Source organism: Filicampus tigris, chromosome 2, assembly GCF_054856515.1.
Source record: "Filicampus tigris isolate MCC_2025a chromosome 2, RoL_Ftig_1.0, whole genome shotgun sequence".
Lineage (NCBI taxonomy): Eukaryota > Metazoa > Chordata > Actinopteri > Syngnathiformes > Syngnathidae > Filicampus > Filicampus tigris.
This window is the reverse complement of record NC_141218.1, coordinates 7516559-7535011: the sequence shown is the minus strand read 5'-3', so window position 1 is coordinate 7535011 and position 18453 is coordinate 7516559. Positions and strand designations below refer to the sequence as shown.

The following is an 18453-nucleotide window of genomic DNA, read 5'->3' as shown; positions in this document are numbered from 1 at the left end:
TCAGACTGGTTTTTACTTTTATAAAATTGGCTGTTAAAAAACAGATTGTGTTGTTCTGCATAAATATTTTGTCGGATTCAATTCTTAATATTTTTTTCTGTCGAAATATAGAAAGCTGAATGTAAAAAAAAAACAAACCTAGGAAAGTATATATTTTGTCCTATACACGGACGCGTGCAGACGACGTACCAACGTCCGGTCAGCACTTTTAGTAACAGCAATTGGTCGCTGTTGTGTTGTTACAAGTGTGCAAATATGAATCCTGTCCTGCGAAAGGTATGTGTTATGTATATTTAATACTTCACTTGCTGCTTATGTGTTGTTTTTAAAAGGTCGTCGACTTTTGCTTCCTTAAATGTTCGTCCTTCGCGAGGGGTCTTCCTCTCTCGCGCATTAATAAGATGGAACAGCTGACATACAGTACAGTATACTGTATATCCCATCTGGGGTCGCGACAAGTCACTCGTAATTTTTTCGGGGAGCAGTTTTTTCACCGGATTGCACTCCCTTTTTTTTTTATCCATTCAAGACATATCTGGCACAATTGCATTAGCAAATCCATAAATTAGATCAGTATTGATCAGTTTAACAAATGACATTTTCCCACAAACCTTTAATAGTCTGATGTTTTGTTTGTATTAAGCAGGTGCGGAGTCAAGCGCTGTTACTCTGCAGGCAAGTACCCCGCGTTGCTCTCAGTAACCGAAAAAGTTACTTATCCTTTTGCGTTGACTCCTCCTTTTGTCCTTGAAGGGCTCCAGCATGCTTCCAACCACCTGCGTGGGGTAAGCACACACGAGAAATGTGTGGTGCTGTATAATGCGTGCATGTTGGTTAGGTTACAAGAGATGTTAACTGTTTGGGGTGCAGGAGGCGTGGCTCAGACTCAAGAAAGGCAATACAGAGGCTCTCCAACCGAAGGCATCGGGAGGTGGCGGCATCTCTTAACCAAAGAAGCGGTGAGTGGCGGCCAGAAGCTTGAATGGGATTCCATCATCACAGCCCGGAAATAATTCATCATCTTGTTCAGCCGAAGAAAAAGAAAGACAAGCATCACTTGCAGAGCATCGCGGCTGCCACAGATGTGGCGTACGGGACCCTCAACATCCACGTGTCGGGCTATGACATGACGGCGGTGGAACACTATGCTCAATATATACACAACCTGTGCAACCGGATTAGCGTCAACGTGGCAGAGAGGTAAAAAAAACAACAACTCTTTTTAATGTTCAAAAGCTGTAGACATGTGAAATACTGTGTACATTGTTTCGCCGGCTCAGCTATGCGCTGCCTACCCAAAGCACCGAGGTGATGCTGATGCAGGAGAGTGGCACCAAGATGTACGTCGACTCGCTTCTGAAGACGCATAAACGTGTCATTCAGGTAACATTTGCGTAGATATTCTTAAAACGTTACATTTACATCTACGTACACATTCAACAAATGAATCTCTGTCCAACGCCCCAAGCTCATTTCAGTCAATCAGAGGGCTGCAAAAAAATGTCACATGATGTAGTATTTCAGGCAACATGTTCCCACTTATTCATGATGTTTCAAATCAGTTCTCGACTCACAGAAATTGAAATACACGAGATCATGTCGCACATTTTAAATGACATGTAAAAAAGTCTTGCCTGTTGAGTACAAAGCTTTGGAAAGGCTTCACTCTTGGCAGCTTTTCCCCCGATTAAAGCAGTTCAATGACTAAAAGCAATATTTGCATCTTGTTGAAAAGAAAAGTATGCTTTTTGAAAATATCCATCCACAGTTGTGTCTTGAGATATGAGTTTCATTTGTGGTGTGACCAAGATAGCAGCTCACATCATCTTTCCCCATTGGAATGAATGGAAGTGCCATTTATCTGTTCGGAACTGTCCAGAAAACTCAAGAAAATGTTTTGAGCATGTTTTTTTTTTTTTTATAAATCAGGAAAAATGTAACTCTATCATATTGTACATAAAAAAGTTATAAGGACAAAGTAAAAAGATAATTGAATAGAATAAATAATCAGTTTGTGCATCACGAATTAGTGCATCAATTCGATTCCTCGTGCTGATGCTTCTGGTGTGCACCACCAGGGGGCAGCAGTGTAAAGTAGTCATCCTTGCACTAATGAAAGCTTCGCGGACACTTGTCAAGAGTCTCGTATCTCAAGGCACCAGTTTACATGCCGAGTGGCTGAAGTTAAAATTGAGCTTCCCCGTGCCAATACTGCACACACAGTTGAGCAGCCTGAAGGCGACGCTGTGTCCGATCTTGATGGACGTCCTTGTGAAGAACCAGCCGGAGGGGGTCAACCTGTCAGTGAAGGAGGTGAGTTGGCTTTGATGGGCGACCTCCTCAAGCTACCACGTGTCCACTACATTATCTTTCCATTTGTCTTTTTGCCCCCAGCACACGGAGGCTGACTTCCTGGCCCGCTTCAAGGCGCGACCAGAGCTGGAGGGTCTCGTGGCTCAGATGGGCCATTAGGCTGTGTACAAAAAAATTGCCGCTTGTGTGTAAAATTTGTTTCGGCACCGTAGGCTGAGTTAAAAAAAAAAATAAAATAAAATCATGTCTGCTGTTTCCTGTTAGTGTTTTTCTCTCAATGCGAAAAAAAACCCTGTGATTATCAAGTGCGAATTAATCATTGCTTTGAATTGAACATTTGCTCTGCCACTTTGTATTCAGTGTCTATCTTTGGCAGGAAGTTGACTTGGACCGATGCATGCGTGTGTCAAACGCATGTGAGGGAGACTGCATCTAAAGGAGAAGTGAAAGTTGCAAATTACATGTGACATCATGGCACTTTTTTGATTGCAATCACATCACATTTAAAGCTACATTTGGCTTGAGAAACAGTGTGGAAGAAGAAGAAAATACAGCAAGCCAGCCGTGACACCCAGACGCGTGGTGTCCAATGTGTAAGTCATTTATCATGTATTTTCATGTGTGTACATTTTTAAGAACAAATTATAGTCTATGCTGCGATTGAATTTGTCAGTCCAACCCCATCTCTCATTTCCTCAATCCCACACTTTTGCCCACTGCGTGGCATGATAAAGGGTGAGCGATAGCTTCTCTTGTTTATTGTAAAGCCTATTTTTGTTCAAATATTCCTCAGTCTCAAATATTCTTTCAATTAAGTGTCCGTACTAAGCTTATGGGCAGCTGAACTGCACTGCACTGCACTGCACTGTACGGTCTCAGTGATTTGGTTTAAGAAACTAACTATGACATATATGCTTTAAATTACTAGTCTTTTTGTTTAGCTTTCATCAAATAGACAGTTTATAATAGAAAATACAGTCAAATTCTCATTGTTCAGTAGGTAATTGCAGACATGTCATCTAGCCACTAACAGTGCTAATTAGCTTGTTAGCTCCTTTCTAACCAACGGTGTTGGTTGATTATCAGGGTGACCTCTGTTCATAATAGTTTACTTGCTCCCTAATCATTAATTACGATATTTTATTTTGTGGACTTAATTGTTGACTCATCTGTTTTAAGGAAAATTGTTATGGGGCACTACAGCGCACGGTCACATAATTGCAACATAGGCTACTGGATCATGGTCAGCTGGTACTTTTGTAAATAGCGTACATTGTTGTAAGCTGTTTTTGTTTTACAAAATCGACACGAAACACTTTTGATGGGCCCAGTATCGTGGATGCTGAAAATCTGTTCTATTGGCTATTTCTGTGCTCACCGCTAAAGCCGAAGTAAGTATCACTTTGGCGCCCTCTGGTGTAATCTTGGTGGTGGTGGTGTTAAATTGAATTCATTGATGGTGTTTTGTCCTATTTTGTTGGCGGTTCTTGAATGCACGTTCTAAAGTGAAATTTTGTTTCGGTTTCTGTCAACTACCCAATAACCATTGTACACTATTTTCTACTAATGTAGTTAATTTTCCTCTAACGTTTACTACTGCATGGTAAATGCCAAAATGTGAGTTTAATAACTTATTAGTTTGAGTAAAATGATAGTGTGCAGAATTTTGTGATGTCACAGTTTGTGCTAACCTTTTATGAGCCTCATGTGAAGGTGTTATTTTTTTGTGTTTCGTTTTGGAAACATAAGTTCATATAATTGTGTACTTACTAGATGCATATTGCGACATCTATATGGCAATCAGAACCCCCTTTCAAGTCAATTGTTAATGGATTTTCATGATATGTAGCAGAGCTTGCTCCCTATTCCCAAAACGTGGGTTTATTGTGCTCATACGTAATGCATGAGTAGTTTGGTTCTTGACCTCAATGTGTTTAGTGCCGTGAGCACTTGTTATGCGAGTTGGCAGTATAGAAGTAAGCTGAGCTGGCCACTAATGGCGTCAATTAGCGGTTAGCTCCTCATTAGTCCAGTGTAGATCAATAAGTAGCTAGCTGCAAACTGTATCTTCGAGCTGGCAGCGAAATGTTGATGGTGTCAGGTAGTCCCTGCCGATGTCACATAGCTGTCATTTAGCTGCTAATGATGTCAGCTAGTTCTGAATTAGCTGCTAACGGTGTCAGACCTCTGATAAAGATGTCCGCTAGCTGTAAGCTATTTTTCTGCTGGACCAGGGGTGAGCAATTTATTTTCCAAAATGAGTTTGAAGTTCGTAGAATTTGTGTGTCACGATCGTGAGAAACGATGATGCAGTTCATGGAGTGAATGGCAAACGCCATGTAAAAAAGCCACCGACGTTCAACACTGAAAGTGAGATTAATTTTGACTTTATAAAACCTTTTCGAGCGCCGGTCAAAGACTGCGGATGTGGCCCACCGGTAGTTCTTTGCCAGGTCTGTGCTGGACTAATGATTAACAAGATCACGGTTGTCCCGCAGCTCAAATAGAGTCAAGTGTCTTGCGTCAGCGACCGGCCATGCAATGACATCCGAGTCGGGGCCAAGATGAGTGGCGAGCCGCTGTTGGAGGAGAAGCTGATCAAGCGATCGCAACAGAAGAGGAGGATGTCTCCGCTCAATTACAAGGAGAGGCTGTTTGTCCTGACCAAGAGCAGCCTCAGTTACTACGATGGCAGGGCGGAGGTAACGCTCCTCTTTTGCCATCACACGTACCCAGGAAGTACAGTAAAGAGCAACTAGGAAATCGTGTTCTTGTTCACAGAAAAAGTTCCAGAGAGGCTCCATCGAGCTGAGTCGCATTCGATGTGTGGAGGTGGTCAAAGATGAGGGCGGGCTCAACCCTTGCCAAAACAAATATCCTTTCCAGGTATGCGGTGTGAGCTCATTTACGAAAATGCAGCTCTTTTTGAACATTACGGCAAGCATACTGAAAAGAAGAGCCTCTCCACACACTCTAAGAAATGTCAAAACAAAAGCCCGTTATAAACTCTATAGTCATCCATTGTGGTGCATCCTCACCATGAAGTTCATTTGCTGAAAGTATTTTTGTAACTTCTGCAAATGTATTGAAAAGGAAAGTCAAGTCAAAAATGTTCTCTGCCCCCCCACTAGTCTAAACTTAGCGTTCTGAATTATATTGCGTTTGTGGAATATGAATTAAGTAGCTATCTCGGGGGCGGATATTTTTCCACTTGCTGTTGACTGAAAATTACATCACAGTGCCTAAGGGTTCAGGTAATGACCAATCATGGCTCGCCTGTTATCTGGGTTTGATCATGTAGCGTTAAAAACAAATACATATTTTAAATACTTGGTGACTGTGTTGGGTTTAAATCTAAACGAGATGTAATCGACAAATAGGTCACCAAAATAATCAAAATTGCAGCATAAAAAAATGCTTACACAAGCTAACTTCATTTTACGTTGTAAAAGCACATTATTGGTATATTTTCTTTAAGAAATTATCATATTTAAAGTGGAACAACCCAATTGGTCAACCCAAACATATTTTTTTCCATAATATGTTCTATGCAGGCCGACTAGTCTAAACACAGCACTCTTGATTAATATTGCATTTGTGGAATATGAGAAATCCACCCATTTTTAGCTAGCTCACGGGGCGGCCATTTTGTCACTTCTGTCGACTAAAGACGACATCGAAGTTGCTCAGGGTTCATGTAACGACCAATCACGGCTAACCTGTTTTCCGAAGCTGAGCCGTGATTGGTCGTTATCTGAGCTCTGAGCAACTTCAATGTCATCTTCAGTCGACAGAAGTGACAAAATGGCCGCCCCTAGAGATGGCTAAAAGTGGGTGCATTTTGCTGCTTAACTCAGTGTTTTTCAAACTGTGTGCCGAGATATTGTCAGGTGTACCCTGAGAAATTATCTAATTTGTGTGCCTGTGCGGTCTCGAGCCTGGCAGCGTAATCATGTCTTTACTACATTGTAATACTCTTCCATACCAGCAGGTGGCAGCAGGTAGCTAATTGTCTTTGTTTAGAGACAAGCGAATTAGTGACGCATGTTTATCCAAACAGGCCCATGTTTCACACTAAGTATCAATATGAAACATTATAAAATACTTTTTACTTTGTGTTTATTTAACTCCTATTCAAGACGTTATAACATAACGTCATTCTTCAATGTTAAAAAATGCTTATAGAAACAATATGACACTTATCTTGTTAAAATAAGCTTTTTAGTCACAATTTCAGCTGCTGGTGTGCCGCAGGGTTTTTTCAATGAAAAAAATGTGCCTTGACTCCAAAAAGTTTGAAAAACACTGGCTTAATTTATACTCCACAAACGCAATATTAATCAGAATGCCATATTTCAATTAGTGGGCCTTGATAGAACATATCCTGGAAAAAATTACGTTAGGGTTGACTTCCACTTTATTAAGGTTTTGATTTCTTGCCCCCACATGTAATTATTTTATCAGACAATTACTACACTTGTAACCACAAGCTCCCCCCCCCCCACTGCTCCATTAGTACTAATCAAGAGTGGGTTGAGTAGCCGAAAATAGTATTTATGAGTACTGTAACTTTAGAAAAACATTGACAAATTTTGTCATTTGGTCACATCAGCAAAGCATTGAAACTACCCTGACGAGTAAAATGCTTCCCCCAAAATACTCGAGTGAATATAAGGGAGTAAATGTAGCGTGTTATCAGCCACCTAGCCACCTCTGATGCTAACGTATGAAAACAATTGTACAGGTGGTGCACAACACTAACACATTGTACGTGTTCACGCCGAGCCACGACAGCAGGAGTGCCTGGGTCCAGCGAATCAAAGACGGTCAGTTCTGTTTGCTTTTCTCGCCATTTCAACATTGTCCACCAATGTCAGCACGCAACCTGCCACATGACACGCATGCCTGCGCAGAGATCCGAGACAACCTGGACATCCTGACCAAGTTCCACCCGCAGTTCTGGTGGGAGGGCGAATGGCTGTGCTGCCGTCAGGAGGAGAAGCAGGCGCCCGGCTGTGAGGAGTACAATCTGTTTGGCAATGGTGAGCGGCCGCCGTTCCATCATTTCAAAGCCTTGCACAAACAATACAGTCCGATGCGCACTCATTTGCTCATCTTGCGCTTTCCGTTCCTCTTTTGTAGCTTCTAGGAAACCGCTGCCCCCGATTCCCGCTGAGGACGGCACATATGGGAGGGTAACCGCTCCCGTGCACGCCCACACGCTCACACACAGTCCACCCTGACCTTTCCCCTCCCTCCTCCAGCATCTGCAACAGCTCCCTCCCGAGGCGTGCGATGACCACGACGACTGCGCCGAAGACACGGTGGTGGCGCTTTATGACTTTGCGGGCAGCGAGCCGCACGACCTGAGGCTGGTAAAAGGAGGCGAATATGTCATCGTGGAGCGTTGCGACGTCAACTGGTACAAAGCACGCAACCAGGACGGGTACGTTGGGGACGACGCGTTGTCACGTCTAGGGATGCACTCATACCCCATACTGTTACTCGGTACTCATAGGGGGAAGGGATGGGCGGTACCAGGATTTTGGATTCGATCCGGTACCAAGTATTACCGTATAAATCCCGATACCGATCCAATATCGTTACCGGAAGTGACGTTTTTTTGTTTTTTGTTTTTTTTTAACACAAAGCTACATGTGCGCTTACACCATTGGGAGAACACACATCATCGGTTGACCTAAACTATTTTGTTACCACTTCCATGTCATCTGCTCAACAGCGGCGCGCACTCCATGCACTGCCTATATGAATTCATTGCAAATATCGATACTCTAGTTTGAGGATCCATATATAAAATTGAGCACTCTGGATCGGAATATCGATATTTTGGTATCGATGCGCCCATCCATAATAAGAGGGTCCCATATTACACACTGTTGCCACATGACACTTTTTGTTGGTTGGGAGCCTTCATCATCATCATCATCATCATCATCATCATCATCACCATCTTCTTCTCTACACAGGGAGGAAGGCTACATCCCGAGTAACTACGTCACGGAGAAGAAATCCGGGAACCTGGCACAGTTTGCGTGAGTTCTTTTAATCTATAGCGGTGAGGGTGAGCCGTTGAAAATGAACCAGGTGAACGTGTGTGTGTGCGTGTGTTTTTGTGCGCGTGTCTCTGTCATGTGCGCCAGCTGGTACAGCAAACATGTCAACAGGAACAAGGCTGAGGAGCTCCTGCGGAAAGAGGTGAGGACTTCTTGATGCATTTTCAAACATTGTTCTGGAAAATGATACTTTTTGTGGTTCAATAAGATGACAATTTGTTTAAAAAGTGCCTTTTCCAAAGTTTGTATTAGTTTATTTATTCATTTATTTATTTGTTTTTTAATTGGGTCCCTAGTACAGGTGGGTCTGGAACACATCACCGCAACAATAGGGGCTTCACCGTACTATCTGTATCTGTGTCGCCCCCTACAGGACAAAGAAGGCACCTTCATTGTCAGAGAGTCCAGCACCAGAGGAACTTACACGGTGTCTCTCTACACCAAGTCCCTGGCAGGGTAAGCGCCGCACACTCGCGCCCGACGGATGACAGCGGGTGTCAACATTTGTCGCGTTGGTCCACAGGAAGGGAGGCGGCGCCATTAAACATTACCGCATCAGAGAGACCAAAGGCTCGCCCAAACAGTTTTACCTGGCAGGGAAACACGTGTTCCTATCCATTGCCGAGCTCATCACGTACCATCAACACAACGCGGCAGGTGCACCGCACACGGTCATTATGAAAGAGTCTATTTGGTCAACGGTGACCTGCAGTGTAACAATAATAGAACAAGTCTCATCACGTCAGGGCTTGTCACCAGATTAAGATATCCTGTCGGGAAACAGGACAGGTCCGCTCCGTCCACAGCTGGCTTCAGCTACGGTGGGACTTTTTCCAAAAAATATATATTTTAATTTTTTTTATGCTACTCAGGAGAAGCGAAGTTGATCTATGATGACATCTGCTTGGTCGCCCCTCCAGAGAAGTGGGAGATCAACCCCGGCGACCTCACCTTCATGAAAGAGGTCGGCAGCGGTCAGGCGGGGGTCGTGCGGCTCGGCATGTGGAGGGCGCAGCACAAAGTTGCCATCAAGGCCATCAAGCAGGGCGCCATGTATGAAGAGGACTTCATCGAGGAGGCCAAGGTCATGATGTGCGTTGTGCAAACGGTGACGAGGAACCCCGGGGGCGTTCGCCATTGGCGCTCTTGGACAATCGTTTGTCGTCCCTCCAGGAAGTTGTCCCACCCCAAGCTGGTGCAGCTGTACGGCGTGTGCAGCCAGCAGCGGCCCATCTACATCGTCACCGAGTTCATGGAGCACGGCTGCCTGCTGGACTTCCTGCGCGGCCGGCGGGGCGGCATGGGCGCCGCCTCGCTGCTGAGCGTCTGCCTGGACGTGTGCGAGGGCATGCAGCACTTGGAGAGCAGCAGCTTCATTCACAGAGATCTGGGGGCCAGGAACTGCCTGGTGAATGACGCCCTGGTGGTCAAGGTGTCTGACTTCGGCATGGCCAGGTGAGCGCCTCGCGTCCCTCGCCGGCCCTCGAGCGAATGAGGCGGCCCTCGGCAGGTGTCCCGCTGTGCGCTGCAGGTACGTTTTGGACGACCAGTACACCTCGTCATTGGGCTCCAAGTTCCCCGTCAAGTGGTCGCCTCCGGAAGTCTTCAACTTCTGCCGATACAGCAGCAAATCTGACGTCTGGTCTTACGGTCGGAAACCTCAGATATCATTTCTTGCCGTGTGTGTGTTTTTTTTTTTCGCGGATGCCGTTTACTGTCTTCGCTTACGTGTGCATTGTCATCCCCTTGACCGTGCGCAGGTGTGCTGATGTGGGAGGCGTTCACCGAAGGCCGCATGCCGTTTGAGCAGAGTGACAACCACGAGGTGGTTGCCTTGGTAACAAAGGGCCACCGCCTCTACCGGCCCAAACTGGCCACGGAGGCGATCTATGACATCATGCAGATGTGCTGGCAGGAGGTCAGCCCACCCCAGCCCACACGCATGACGTCGTTCCTCCGTACGCGGGAGTGACTCTTCTTGCCGTGTCCGCAGAGACCTGAGGACCGTCCTTCCTTCTCGCAGCTGTGCCTCATGATCTCCGACGTTCTGGAGGGCGATGTCGCACTCGCCAACTGACAGGCGTCATTGTCGGTCGGTGAGCAGCCCGAGACGACGACGTCGGGACACTTAAGGATGACAACTGGATGACCGCGGTACTCCTCAGCCACCTCTAGCCAGCCTTGAGATAACTTTGGAGTTTTTCTAGGTGCTGTCGTTCCGACGTTTTTTTTCTTTCTTTTTTTTTTTTTTCTTTGCTTTGACATTTGAGCAGAAATTGACAGACGAGCGCCCGGGGCTAGTCAAGTCAACAAGTCTTAGTTCACAATAAGTAACAGTATGGGAGAAGAGGGAAAAAAGAGGCTTCAAGATGTTTGATCCCTCTCCCAGTTCATCAAACAAAGACAATGACTTGTTTTACATTTAAAACACCCAAACAATGTTGCCTTAAGAATGTCCCTGCTCGATTGACGTTAACACATAACGGAAAACTCCATTAATGGACTGACAATTAGCATTAATAATAGCGGTGTGATAACCCGTTCAGCAAGTGATATTTGAACATATACAGTGGAGCAACACATGTAGACAGACGATATCACAACACTTACTGGCATATGTTATTTGTCCTCTGCAAAGAACAACTAATATTTTTACAGCTTATTGAGCCGCTGACAATGGTGGTGACCTGCCTTTGTTTATGTGATTGTTTTATACTCTTTTTTTTTTTTTTTTTAACAAGGTACAGTATTATAGAGTGCTATTTTCTGTTTAAAAAAAACATACTACTAAAATGTTTCTTTTTGTGGAGCCAGGCGGGAATGGATTATTGATACTTCCATGTATTTCAATGAGGAAAAAGATTTGTGGTGTCAGTGTTTTGAGTAATTAGCATGGTCACGGAGCGACTTAAACTCGCATCTCGAGGCACCGCTGTTCATTCTCAAACGAGTGTCAAGATCTCATTTGGGCCATTAAAATACCGTCAAAACCTTGTTTCTCATTTCATCCCAACAGAACCCCTCAAAATGTGCTTTTCGAATTTGACGCATGGAAGCACAATTTCACATCGTTTAAAATAATGCAAACAATAATACAAGTGCAGCCGCAGAGCATTTTGTGGCCACCTCTGCCGCCAGTGCCAAGGCTCCGTTTGGCGTGAAATGTCAAAGCAGCATCAGTGAGATCAGGTAACCGGCGGCGACTGCGGACGCAGCGGCCGCTGCCGCCGCGACCAGGAGGAGCCCCTTGAGGACGTGCGCGTCGTCCGTCGGGGCGCTCGCCGACGTCCCGTCGACAGCGCTGGCTGCAAAGGCAACACGAAGCCAAAGTAACAAACGCCTCTCACCTGACATTTCTCTTTCGACAAGCCGCTTACCTGTGACGATTACTCGATATTTTCCAGAATCCACGCCCGCGCCGGTGTTAACTTGACACCGGTACACGCCCGAGTCTTCCATTCGCAGTCTGGACAGTTGCAGGCTTATTCGGCCCCGTCTCAGAGCGTCCCTGTCACACTGCACCCGCCCCACCAAATGAACCGCCACGCCGTCCTGGAATCGGAAGAGGGCGGTGACCTCGCCCTCCCTGAAGCGCTCGCAATGGATCTCCAGTGAGGTGAGGGACATGTTGAACTTCCAGCCCAGGGTGATGTTGTCGTTCTCTTGGGCCCGGTAGGAGCCCTGAGTCACATTCACGTCTAATCCGCCTGGGGGAGTCAACCGGGGGGCTGCGAGGTCATGTGATCGCTCGGATGTGGACTCGCAAACGCAGCCGCGCGTCAGGAAAATGAGCAGAGTGATCCGGACGATCGTCGTCATCTCCCTGCCAGGTGACCCAAAATCTTGGTTCTCATCTACTGTATGTCGATGGTGGTCTGCGCTGAGTCATCCCAAGACACCAAAACTCACCTTCAGTCGTCTTTCGGCCGAAGCATCCTAAGTCAATTTGGCCGGGAAGAACATCGTGGACTTGAAACAGGCCACCGTACTTTTCAATGTCAGCAGTATGTATACGTGTCGAATGTTCTCGATGTCCGCACATCAAGTGAAGTCTGGCAGCTCCGGTGACACCCGGAAAATGTGTGCGTTCCCATCAAGAAGGCCACACCCCCCCAACCACTTTTTTTGTGTACATTTCAAAACTTAAGCCTCTCTCGGGCCCGCAGCTATGTGCCCACACGTCATTGCCACATAGCCTGATGTGTATGTTTACATTGCATTTGCAGTTTAGAGAAAGTCACGCTAATATAATTATTCATGTAATCCTTCAAAAGAATTGAGCAATGCTATCTCTGTCCCTAACAATCGGAAAGCCTTTACTACGGACGTACGGATGGCGCATTTGTGGAATGAGCTCCTCCCCTTTGGCGACATTTTCCTGATGTTGTCCGGAGGGGCAAACAAACTTCAAACTTTCCTTTATGTTCAAACGTCTAGTCAGGGATGACTCACTCTTGTCTCCAAAGAAGCTCTGGTTGAGGTTTCTTCCTGCAAGGGAGTTTTACCTCAGTCGCCAAGTGCTTGCTCATTCCTTACATGTATGAGGAGCGCAGCTTTTTGGCCCGCTTAGTGTTTCAAGTGCCGTGCGATCACTGGATAAAATGGATAAAATCGACTTGACTCGGTTCTCCCTCCAGGGGCCACATAATGTGCAACTCTCCTGAGCCTCTGGTCTTGTTTCCATCTAAAAAGAATGACATGGAATGTACGTGTGTGAATGTTGTCTCACAATCCTCCCTTGTCTGTGTTGCGCTTGCTGCCGACTCTCCTTGTCCTTTGCCGCTGTATTAGACGCGACATCCAGGTAGGCGTAGGCAGAGAGGTGTAGAGAAGAAGCACACCCCCCCCCCCAAAAAAAAAAAAAAAAGCCGGCGTGCTGCAGCAGGCGCGACTCCTTGACGGGTCAGTGGGCGTGAGCAAAGTTTAAAAAGAGGCACGACAACGTGTTGATCTTCACAATTCTTTTTGGACGCCGTCTGTTTCTCTTTCGGGATTTTACAGGTGAGTCTTGGCCTGCTCTTCTTTGTCCCCACGGGCGTGTTTGTGTATTTGTTTTCCGACGTGCGTAGAATGAGTGGCTCCGATTTGAGCAGGGTGTGTTGTGGCTATGATTCCTTTACAGGTTGTGAGTCACAGGAAACGCACTTACACGCAAGACAAATGTGATTGCGCAAGGTTTTAGTTTCAGGAGCAACACGGTGGAGAGTGACTGTATGAGTGGAGTATATCAGTGAAATACGAGATGTTTTAGAGAAACTCGAAGACTGGTGATCCAAAAGAGATTTTTTTTTTTTTTTTTAAACCCAAGCAAGTTTTCTTCGTCAGTGCCGGCCAGACCAATCAACAAGAATTTTGAAAAAGAGATCTTGAGCCAATTTCCTCCTTCAACATCTTGCGGCTGCTTCACCATAGCAACGCGCCTCCTCAGCATCGGACACTTCCTGGCTGAGAAGAGCATTAGCGTGCTGGAGCATAGGTCCTAACTGCGTGGGATCCCCCCCCCCCCCCCCCCCCTCTTTGACAAGCTCGGGGGAAGCCATTTTGAAGGTGCGAATGACGAGCCGCTCGTGAACATTTATTTGAATTATTTAGTAGCTCGGTGCATCGAATTTGCTTGACGGTAAAGAATCAATTGTTGCTCAAGCTCCAGCATGTCTGGTCCGTACTCTGGAATTAGAAGTCTCTGTTAAAACCCGTTAAGCTCACCCCTCCCTCTGCACAAACACACTTGACAAAACTTGCTCATGCTCAGCCACGTTGTGACTATTTCCCTCGTTTTTTTTTCCTTTATTGCAGCTGCGCCCCGATGGCGCCAGCCAACAGCTCCACGCCGCACCTGGTGAAAAACGAGAGCATTGTGGACAGCACGGCCGCCACCACCATGGGCGCGCTCATCCTCGGCCTGGTCTTCCTCTTGGGCTTACCCGGCAACCTCTTCATTATCTGGAGCATTATGGCCCGGGCCCGAAAGCAGACCATCACCACTCTGCTCATCCTCAACCTCGCCATCGCCGACGGTTCGCTGATGGCGCTGACGCCGTTCTTCATCGCCTACTTGGTGATGAAGAGGTGGGTGTTTGGGACGGTGCTGTGTAAGGTGCTCTTCTACCTGTGCCTGTCCAACATGTACGCCTCCATCTACATCATCACCCTCATGAGCCTCTATCGACTGCTGGCCGTGCTGCGACCACAGCGCGTAAGCTCCATGGTGGGCCACAAGACGGTGACGTGGACGCTGGCGATAATGTGGGCGCTGGTGGCATTCGCCTCTGTGCCCGCCATCGTTTTCCGGGACGTGAGGACGAGTGCCGACCGCGCCATCTGCGACTCTTACCACGATGAAGAAAGTCACGTGAGTTCTCTCAGATTTTTTTTGCCCCCCGGCTTCAGTAAAAAAAAAAAAAAAAAGCAGACAAAAGGAAATTGAGAGAAAAATAAGCCTGTCCACCATTCAGGTGGTGACTGATTTTGAATTCTGGAACCCGCTGTGAGAAACAGAGAGGGGGCGGGGCTAGTGGGAGAGGGAGACTTTACCAAGATAAATAATTTAATTTCCTCACCACTTATGTGACCTGAAACTCATTTAAAGTGGGAGTCAACACACACTAGGGCTGTGCAATTAATCCAAATTCAATTCCAATTACGATTATTGCGCTCCACGTTTACAAAATTGTCATAATCGTAAAAATACGATTATTAGTGTAATAATTTACATTTACATCCAACACACTGTTTGTTTACACAAAGAAATCATACTTGAATTTATACATTTGCACCTTTTTTTTTAAAATTGATTCTACAATAGCTAATTTGATAACTTTTGTTGGTCCAAAAGGAACTTATATAATTGTAGTGTTTCAAAGAAATATGTGTCTTTATATTTCTTACGTTAAAACATTTTGTACCGAAAAATAAATGGTTGTTAGAATAGTCGTGATTTCAATTATTACCAAAATAACCGTGATTCATATTTTTTTCATAATCGTTCAGCCCTAACACACACCTGCCAACATTTAAAGATCCTTTGATGAACCCCAACTATATTTCAGGTGTTTCTAGTTGGCTTTTCCTGACCTTTTTTTAATTATTATTTTTAACAGATGCTTGAAGTTTGGAAATGTTCGTAATAATGGTCCACCGTACATATGGTGTTCTTTTGGTGATGAGCTGTCGGAATCGTCGTTGCGCCAAACGTACTTTTTGGAGCTATGGCCTCAAATTTCATCCTTGGTTTCAATGGACCTTCACAAAACGCACGTGGTGAAATGTGTCACGGTCCAAAAGATAACACTTGAACATCTGAACTTTATTTGGAGTTAATCAGAGGCACTTCAATTGGTGGCAGGTGTGTGCTGTGTTTAATCTCATTCAAGAGATTAAATGTGATTGGTTGATTCTGAACACAGCCACGCCCCCAGTTAGAAGAGGGTGTGCACACTTTTTCAACCATTAAATTAAAATGTGGAAAACAAAAAAAAAAAACAAAAGATCAGCAGTCTCTCTAGAGGAGCCATCAATATAATTCAAATGAGTCCAAATTTGGCTCCTTTTCCCGCTTTGACTCATTTCTTTTTTACTTTCCTTCTTTTTGTCCTCCGTGTTGCACTCTCTCTCCTCTCTTGACCCGTTCGCGTGCTCACTGTGCTGTGTACCAGGCTGCCGCCCCTCTGCTCAGCGCCCTACTGTCTCCATGTAGCCGGAGTTTTTTAACAACCGTATATCCTCCTGCGTTGGAATACACATAAAAAAATTTTTTTTTAAAAATGCATCCGCACGAAACCGCGGAAGTGCGTTTTCAAACGCACGCCAAGCCTCCGGGTGGCAGTAGTTAGCCAAATACTGTCCATTCAGAAGTGGAATACGAGGCCTGTGTTCTCTAATAGGAGCACCCACATCCCTACCTTGCCACTCTCAATTTGAGTCAGCTGGAGACATCATCACCCTCATATGATCCTCTCCGCTTTAACCAGTGTTATTGGCAAAAAGTCAAATGAACCCATTCAATGGATGACTCACCCAGCCTGGAGCACTCTCTTGCACAACATTCACAGGTAGTTGTCTCTTGTGCGCAGACGGTCATCCAGTACATGCTGGAGCTGGTTCTGGGCTTCCTGATCCCGTACAGCATCGTGGTGGTCAGCTACATCTGCATCCTGCGCCGCATCCGACAGACCAAATTCCGCCGGCGCATCCGAAGCGAGAAACTCATCCTCGCCATCGTGGTGACTTTCTGCGTCTTCTGGCTGCCCTACCACATCGTCAACATGGTGCACGTACGTGCCAGTGTGCCTGCCGCGCACATGCGCTGCCCACAGACGCATTTCCATGACGTTTGTGTCGTTTAGGTCACGTGGGCGCTCTGTCCCGATGGTTCTTTCAGAGCAACGTAAGCCGCCACGCATTCTTTTACTACTTGCGCCGTTGTTGTCTTGATTATGATTGGAAGTGAGGCTCCAGCTTCCTGCTTGGCTGTTGTCTTTTGGCTATGCCAGCATTTTCCGGCTTCCTTTTCGACTGGGGATTTGCTGCTGTTGGACACGGTTGAGGTTTTCCCTGTCCTCGTTTCTTTCCTTTTCCTCTGCCAGCCAATTTGGGTGCCTGCTTGGCCCAACCAGGAACTTCTCTTCACAGGAAGTCAACCCAAACATTATTTTTTTTCAAGAATATGCTCTATGCAAGCCCACTAGTTGAAACACGGCATTCTGATAAATACTGCGTTTGTGGGATAAGAGTTAATCCAACCGTTTTTAGCCATCTCAGGGGGCGGCCATTTTGTCACTTCTATCGCCTGAAAATGATATCACAGTTGCTCAGGTAACGACCAATCACGGCTCACTTTTTTTCTGAAGCGGAGTCGTGATTGGTCTTTACCTGAGCCCCGAGCAACTGTGATGTCATTTTCAGTCAACCGAACTGACAAAATGGCCGCCCCCTGAGATAGCTAAAAAAGGGTGCATTTTGCTGCACTATCTGTGGGGGCGGCCATTTTGTCTTATGTCAAATTGAAAATGACATCACAACTGCTCACAACAACCAATCACGGCTCAGATTCAGAAAACAGGTCAGCCGTGATTGGTCGTTGTGAGCAGTTGTGATGTCATTTTCAGTCGACAGAAGACAAAATGGCCGCCCCCAGAGATGGCCAAAAACGAGTGCATTTTGCTGCATTCCTCAAACGCAAAATGAATCAGAATGCCGTGTTTCAACCAGTGGGCCTGCTGGGAACATATTCTTGAAAAAAATAGGTTTGGGTTGACTTCCGCTTTAAGTGTTTTGGTTCTGTTTTTTCAAAGCTGTCCGTTTCATCTCGGGCTGCAATTCATGTGAGTTTGTCATCCAAAAGGCTGGCGAAAATCTGGCACAGGAGCCGCGCAGTCACGTCCTCGGTGGCCTTCATCAGCAGCTGCGCCAACCCGGTGCTGTACTTCTTTGCCGGCAAGTCATACATCCGGCGCGAGGGTCTGGCCTTCATGGCCCGCCTGTTTGAGGCGGCTGGACTGGACGCGGTCAGCAGGAAGAGTCGTCAGAACAGCCAGAACAGCCAGAACAGCCGCGACAAGGACAAAGAGGCGGATGAGGTCATGCTGAAGGACAAAGTAAAGCAGTCCAACTCGGGCTCCTCTGTCAAAGCGCTGAAGCCTCAGAGGTGACGTCGGATCAGACATCACGCCGCCGCTGGCTGGCATTTTTTTCAATGTTACGTCCGTCCATTGGCTCAGTGAGCTGTCCTGATGAACAATGTCGTGCTGGAGCTACAAAAAAAAAAAAAAAAAAAAAAAAAAAAAGCTCTGGCACCTCTTCACATCCAACTTTTCCTGCCGTGATCTGTGTTGTTGTATGCAAATGTGTTTGTGTGACAAAAAAAGGTCCAAATAAACCAAATGGAAAGTATTGTTCCAGCTGCACCGCAACAATGATACAAAAAAAAAGAAAAACAAAAAAGCCTCGATGACGAGTCTTTGGAGACGTCATGTCCCGGACTTGTCATCAGGAAACTTTGCGATCTTTTTCTTGTGTTGTTCATTCATGTCCCGCTTGCACAACCGGACGCCCTCTCGTTCAGGTA

General features: G+C 46.0%; 4 protein-coding genes across 9 annotated transcripts; 3 read left to right on the top strand and 1 right to left on the bottom strand.

Moving 5' to 3' along the window:
* Window positions 1-160: 160 nt before the first annotated feature.
* mrpl48 (mitochondrial ribosomal protein L48) lies at window positions 161-2568 on the top strand. 2 transcript variants are annotated; one of them, XM_086022548.1, is made up of 8 exons: window positions 161-276; window positions 647-675; window positions 754-785; window positions 871-959; window positions 1031-1200; window positions 1281-1383; window positions 2224-2313; window positions 2395-2568. In XM_086022548.1, the coding sequence occupies exons 1-8, from the start codon at window positions 256-258 to the stop codon at window positions 2470-2472; spliced, it is 612 nt and encodes a 203-aa protein (XP_085878674.1). In that variant the 5' UTR covers window positions 161-255; the 3' UTR covers window positions 2473-2568. The 2 variants fall into 2 exon arrangements, with proteins under 2 accessions (XP_085878674.1, XP_085878665.1); XM_086022539.1 differs by having other exon boundaries at window positions 181-276; window positions 644-675.
* Window positions 2569-2778: 210 nt separating this feature from the next.
* Window positions 2779-11377, top strand: tec (tec protein tyrosine kinase). 2 transcript variants are annotated; one of them, XM_086023470.1, is made up of 17 exons: window positions 2779-2906; window positions 4812-5015; window positions 5095-5199; window positions 7058-7139; window positions 7227-7355; window positions 7456-7508; window positions 7578-7759; window positions 8301-8366; window positions 8475-8529; window positions 8761-8843; window positions 8911-9044; window positions 9134-9208; window positions 9308-9479; window positions 9561-9842; window positions 9919-10037; window positions 10148-10305; window positions 10381-11377. In XM_086023470.1, exons 2-17 carry the CDS (start codon window positions 4878-4880, stop codon window positions 10462-10464), a joined length of 1917 nt encoding a protein of 638 aa, XP_085879596.1. In that variant the 5' UTR covers window positions 2779-2906; window positions 4812-4877; the 3' UTR covers window positions 10465-11377. The 2 variants fall into 2 exon arrangements, with proteins under 2 accessions (XP_085879596.1, XP_085879597.1); XM_086023471.1 differs by lacking the exon at window positions 2779-2906 and adding an exon at window positions 3835-3930.
* Window positions 10646-12494, bottom strand: LOC147151169 (uncharacterized). Of its 2 annotated transcripts, XM_086023476.1 has the most exons (3): window positions 12297-12494; window positions 11765-12210; window positions 10646-11692 (listed from the first exon to the last, which is right to left on the bottom strand). In XM_086023476.1, the coding sequence occupies exons 2-3, from the start codon at window positions 12204-12206 to the stop codon at window positions 11553-11555; spliced, it is 582 nt and encodes a 193-aa protein (XP_085879602.1). In that variant the 5' UTR covers window positions 12207-12210; window positions 12297-12494; the 3' UTR covers window positions 10646-11552. The 2 variants fall into 2 exon arrangements, with proteins under 2 accessions (XP_085879602.1, XP_085879601.1); XM_086023475.1 differs by having other exon boundaries at window positions 10646-12210.
* On the top strand, window positions 11442-18325 carry LOC147151168 (leukotriene B4 receptor 1-like). Of its 3 annotated transcripts, XM_086023474.1 has the most exons (6): window positions 11442-13934; window positions 14184-14456; window positions 14547-14739; window positions 16460-16660; window positions 16733-16773; window positions 17731-18325. In XM_086023474.1, exons 2-6 carry the CDS (start codon window positions 14194-14196, stop codon window positions 18035-18037), a joined length of 1005 nt encoding a protein of 334 aa, XP_085879600.1. In that variant the 5' UTR covers window positions 11442-13934; window positions 14184-14193; the 3' UTR covers window positions 18038-18325. The 3 variants fall into 3 exon arrangements, with proteins under 3 accessions (XP_085879600.1, XP_085879599.1, XP_085879598.1); XM_086023473.1 differs by having other exon boundaries at window positions 11442-13388; window positions 14184-14739; XM_086023472.1 differs by having other exon boundaries at window positions 14184-14739.
* The last annotated feature ends 128 nt before the right edge of the window (window positions 18326-18453 follow it).

Bases quoted from the DNA above. Each gene is read 5' to 3' on its own strand.
- mrpl48 (XM_086022539.1), top strand. From the start codon at position 256: ATGAATCCTGTCCTGCGAAAG. The intron at 277-643 runs GTATGTGTTATG...GTTTGTATTAAG, and splicing joins TGAATCCTGTCCTGCGAAAG to CAGGTGCGGAGTCAAGCGCT. The intron at 1,201-1,280 runs GTAAAAAAAACA...TCGCCGGCTCAG, and splicing joins AGCGTCAACGTGGCAGAGAG to CTATGCGCTGCCTACCCAAA.
- tec (XM_086023470.1), top strand. From the start codon at position 4,878: ATGAGTGGCGAGCCGCTGTTGGAGGAGAAGCTGATCAAGCGATCGCAA. The intron at 7,760-8,300 runs GTACGTTGGGGA...TTCTCTACACAG, and splicing joins AAAGCACGCAACCAGGACGG to GGAGGAAGGCTACATCCCGA. The intron at 8,367-8,474 runs GTGAGTTCTTTT...CATGTGCGCCAG, and splicing joins GGGAACCTGGCACAGTTTGC to CTGGTACAGCAAACATGTCA.
- LOC147151169 (XM_086023475.1), bottom strand. From the start codon at position 12,206: ATGACGACGATCGTCCGGATCACTCTGCTCATTTTCCTGACGCGCGGC.
- LOC147151168 (XM_086023473.1), top strand. From the start codon at position 14,194: ATGGCGCCAGCCAACAGCTCCACGCCGCACCTGGTGAAAAACGAGAGC. The intron at 14,740-16,459 runs GTGAGTTCTCTC...TCTTGTGCGCAG, and splicing joins ACCACGATGAAGAAAGTCAC to ACGGTCATCCAGTACATGCT. The intron at 16,661-16,732 runs GTACGTGCCAGT...TGTGTCGTTTAG, and splicing joins ACATCGTCAACATGGTGCAC to GTCACGTGGGCGCTCTGTCC.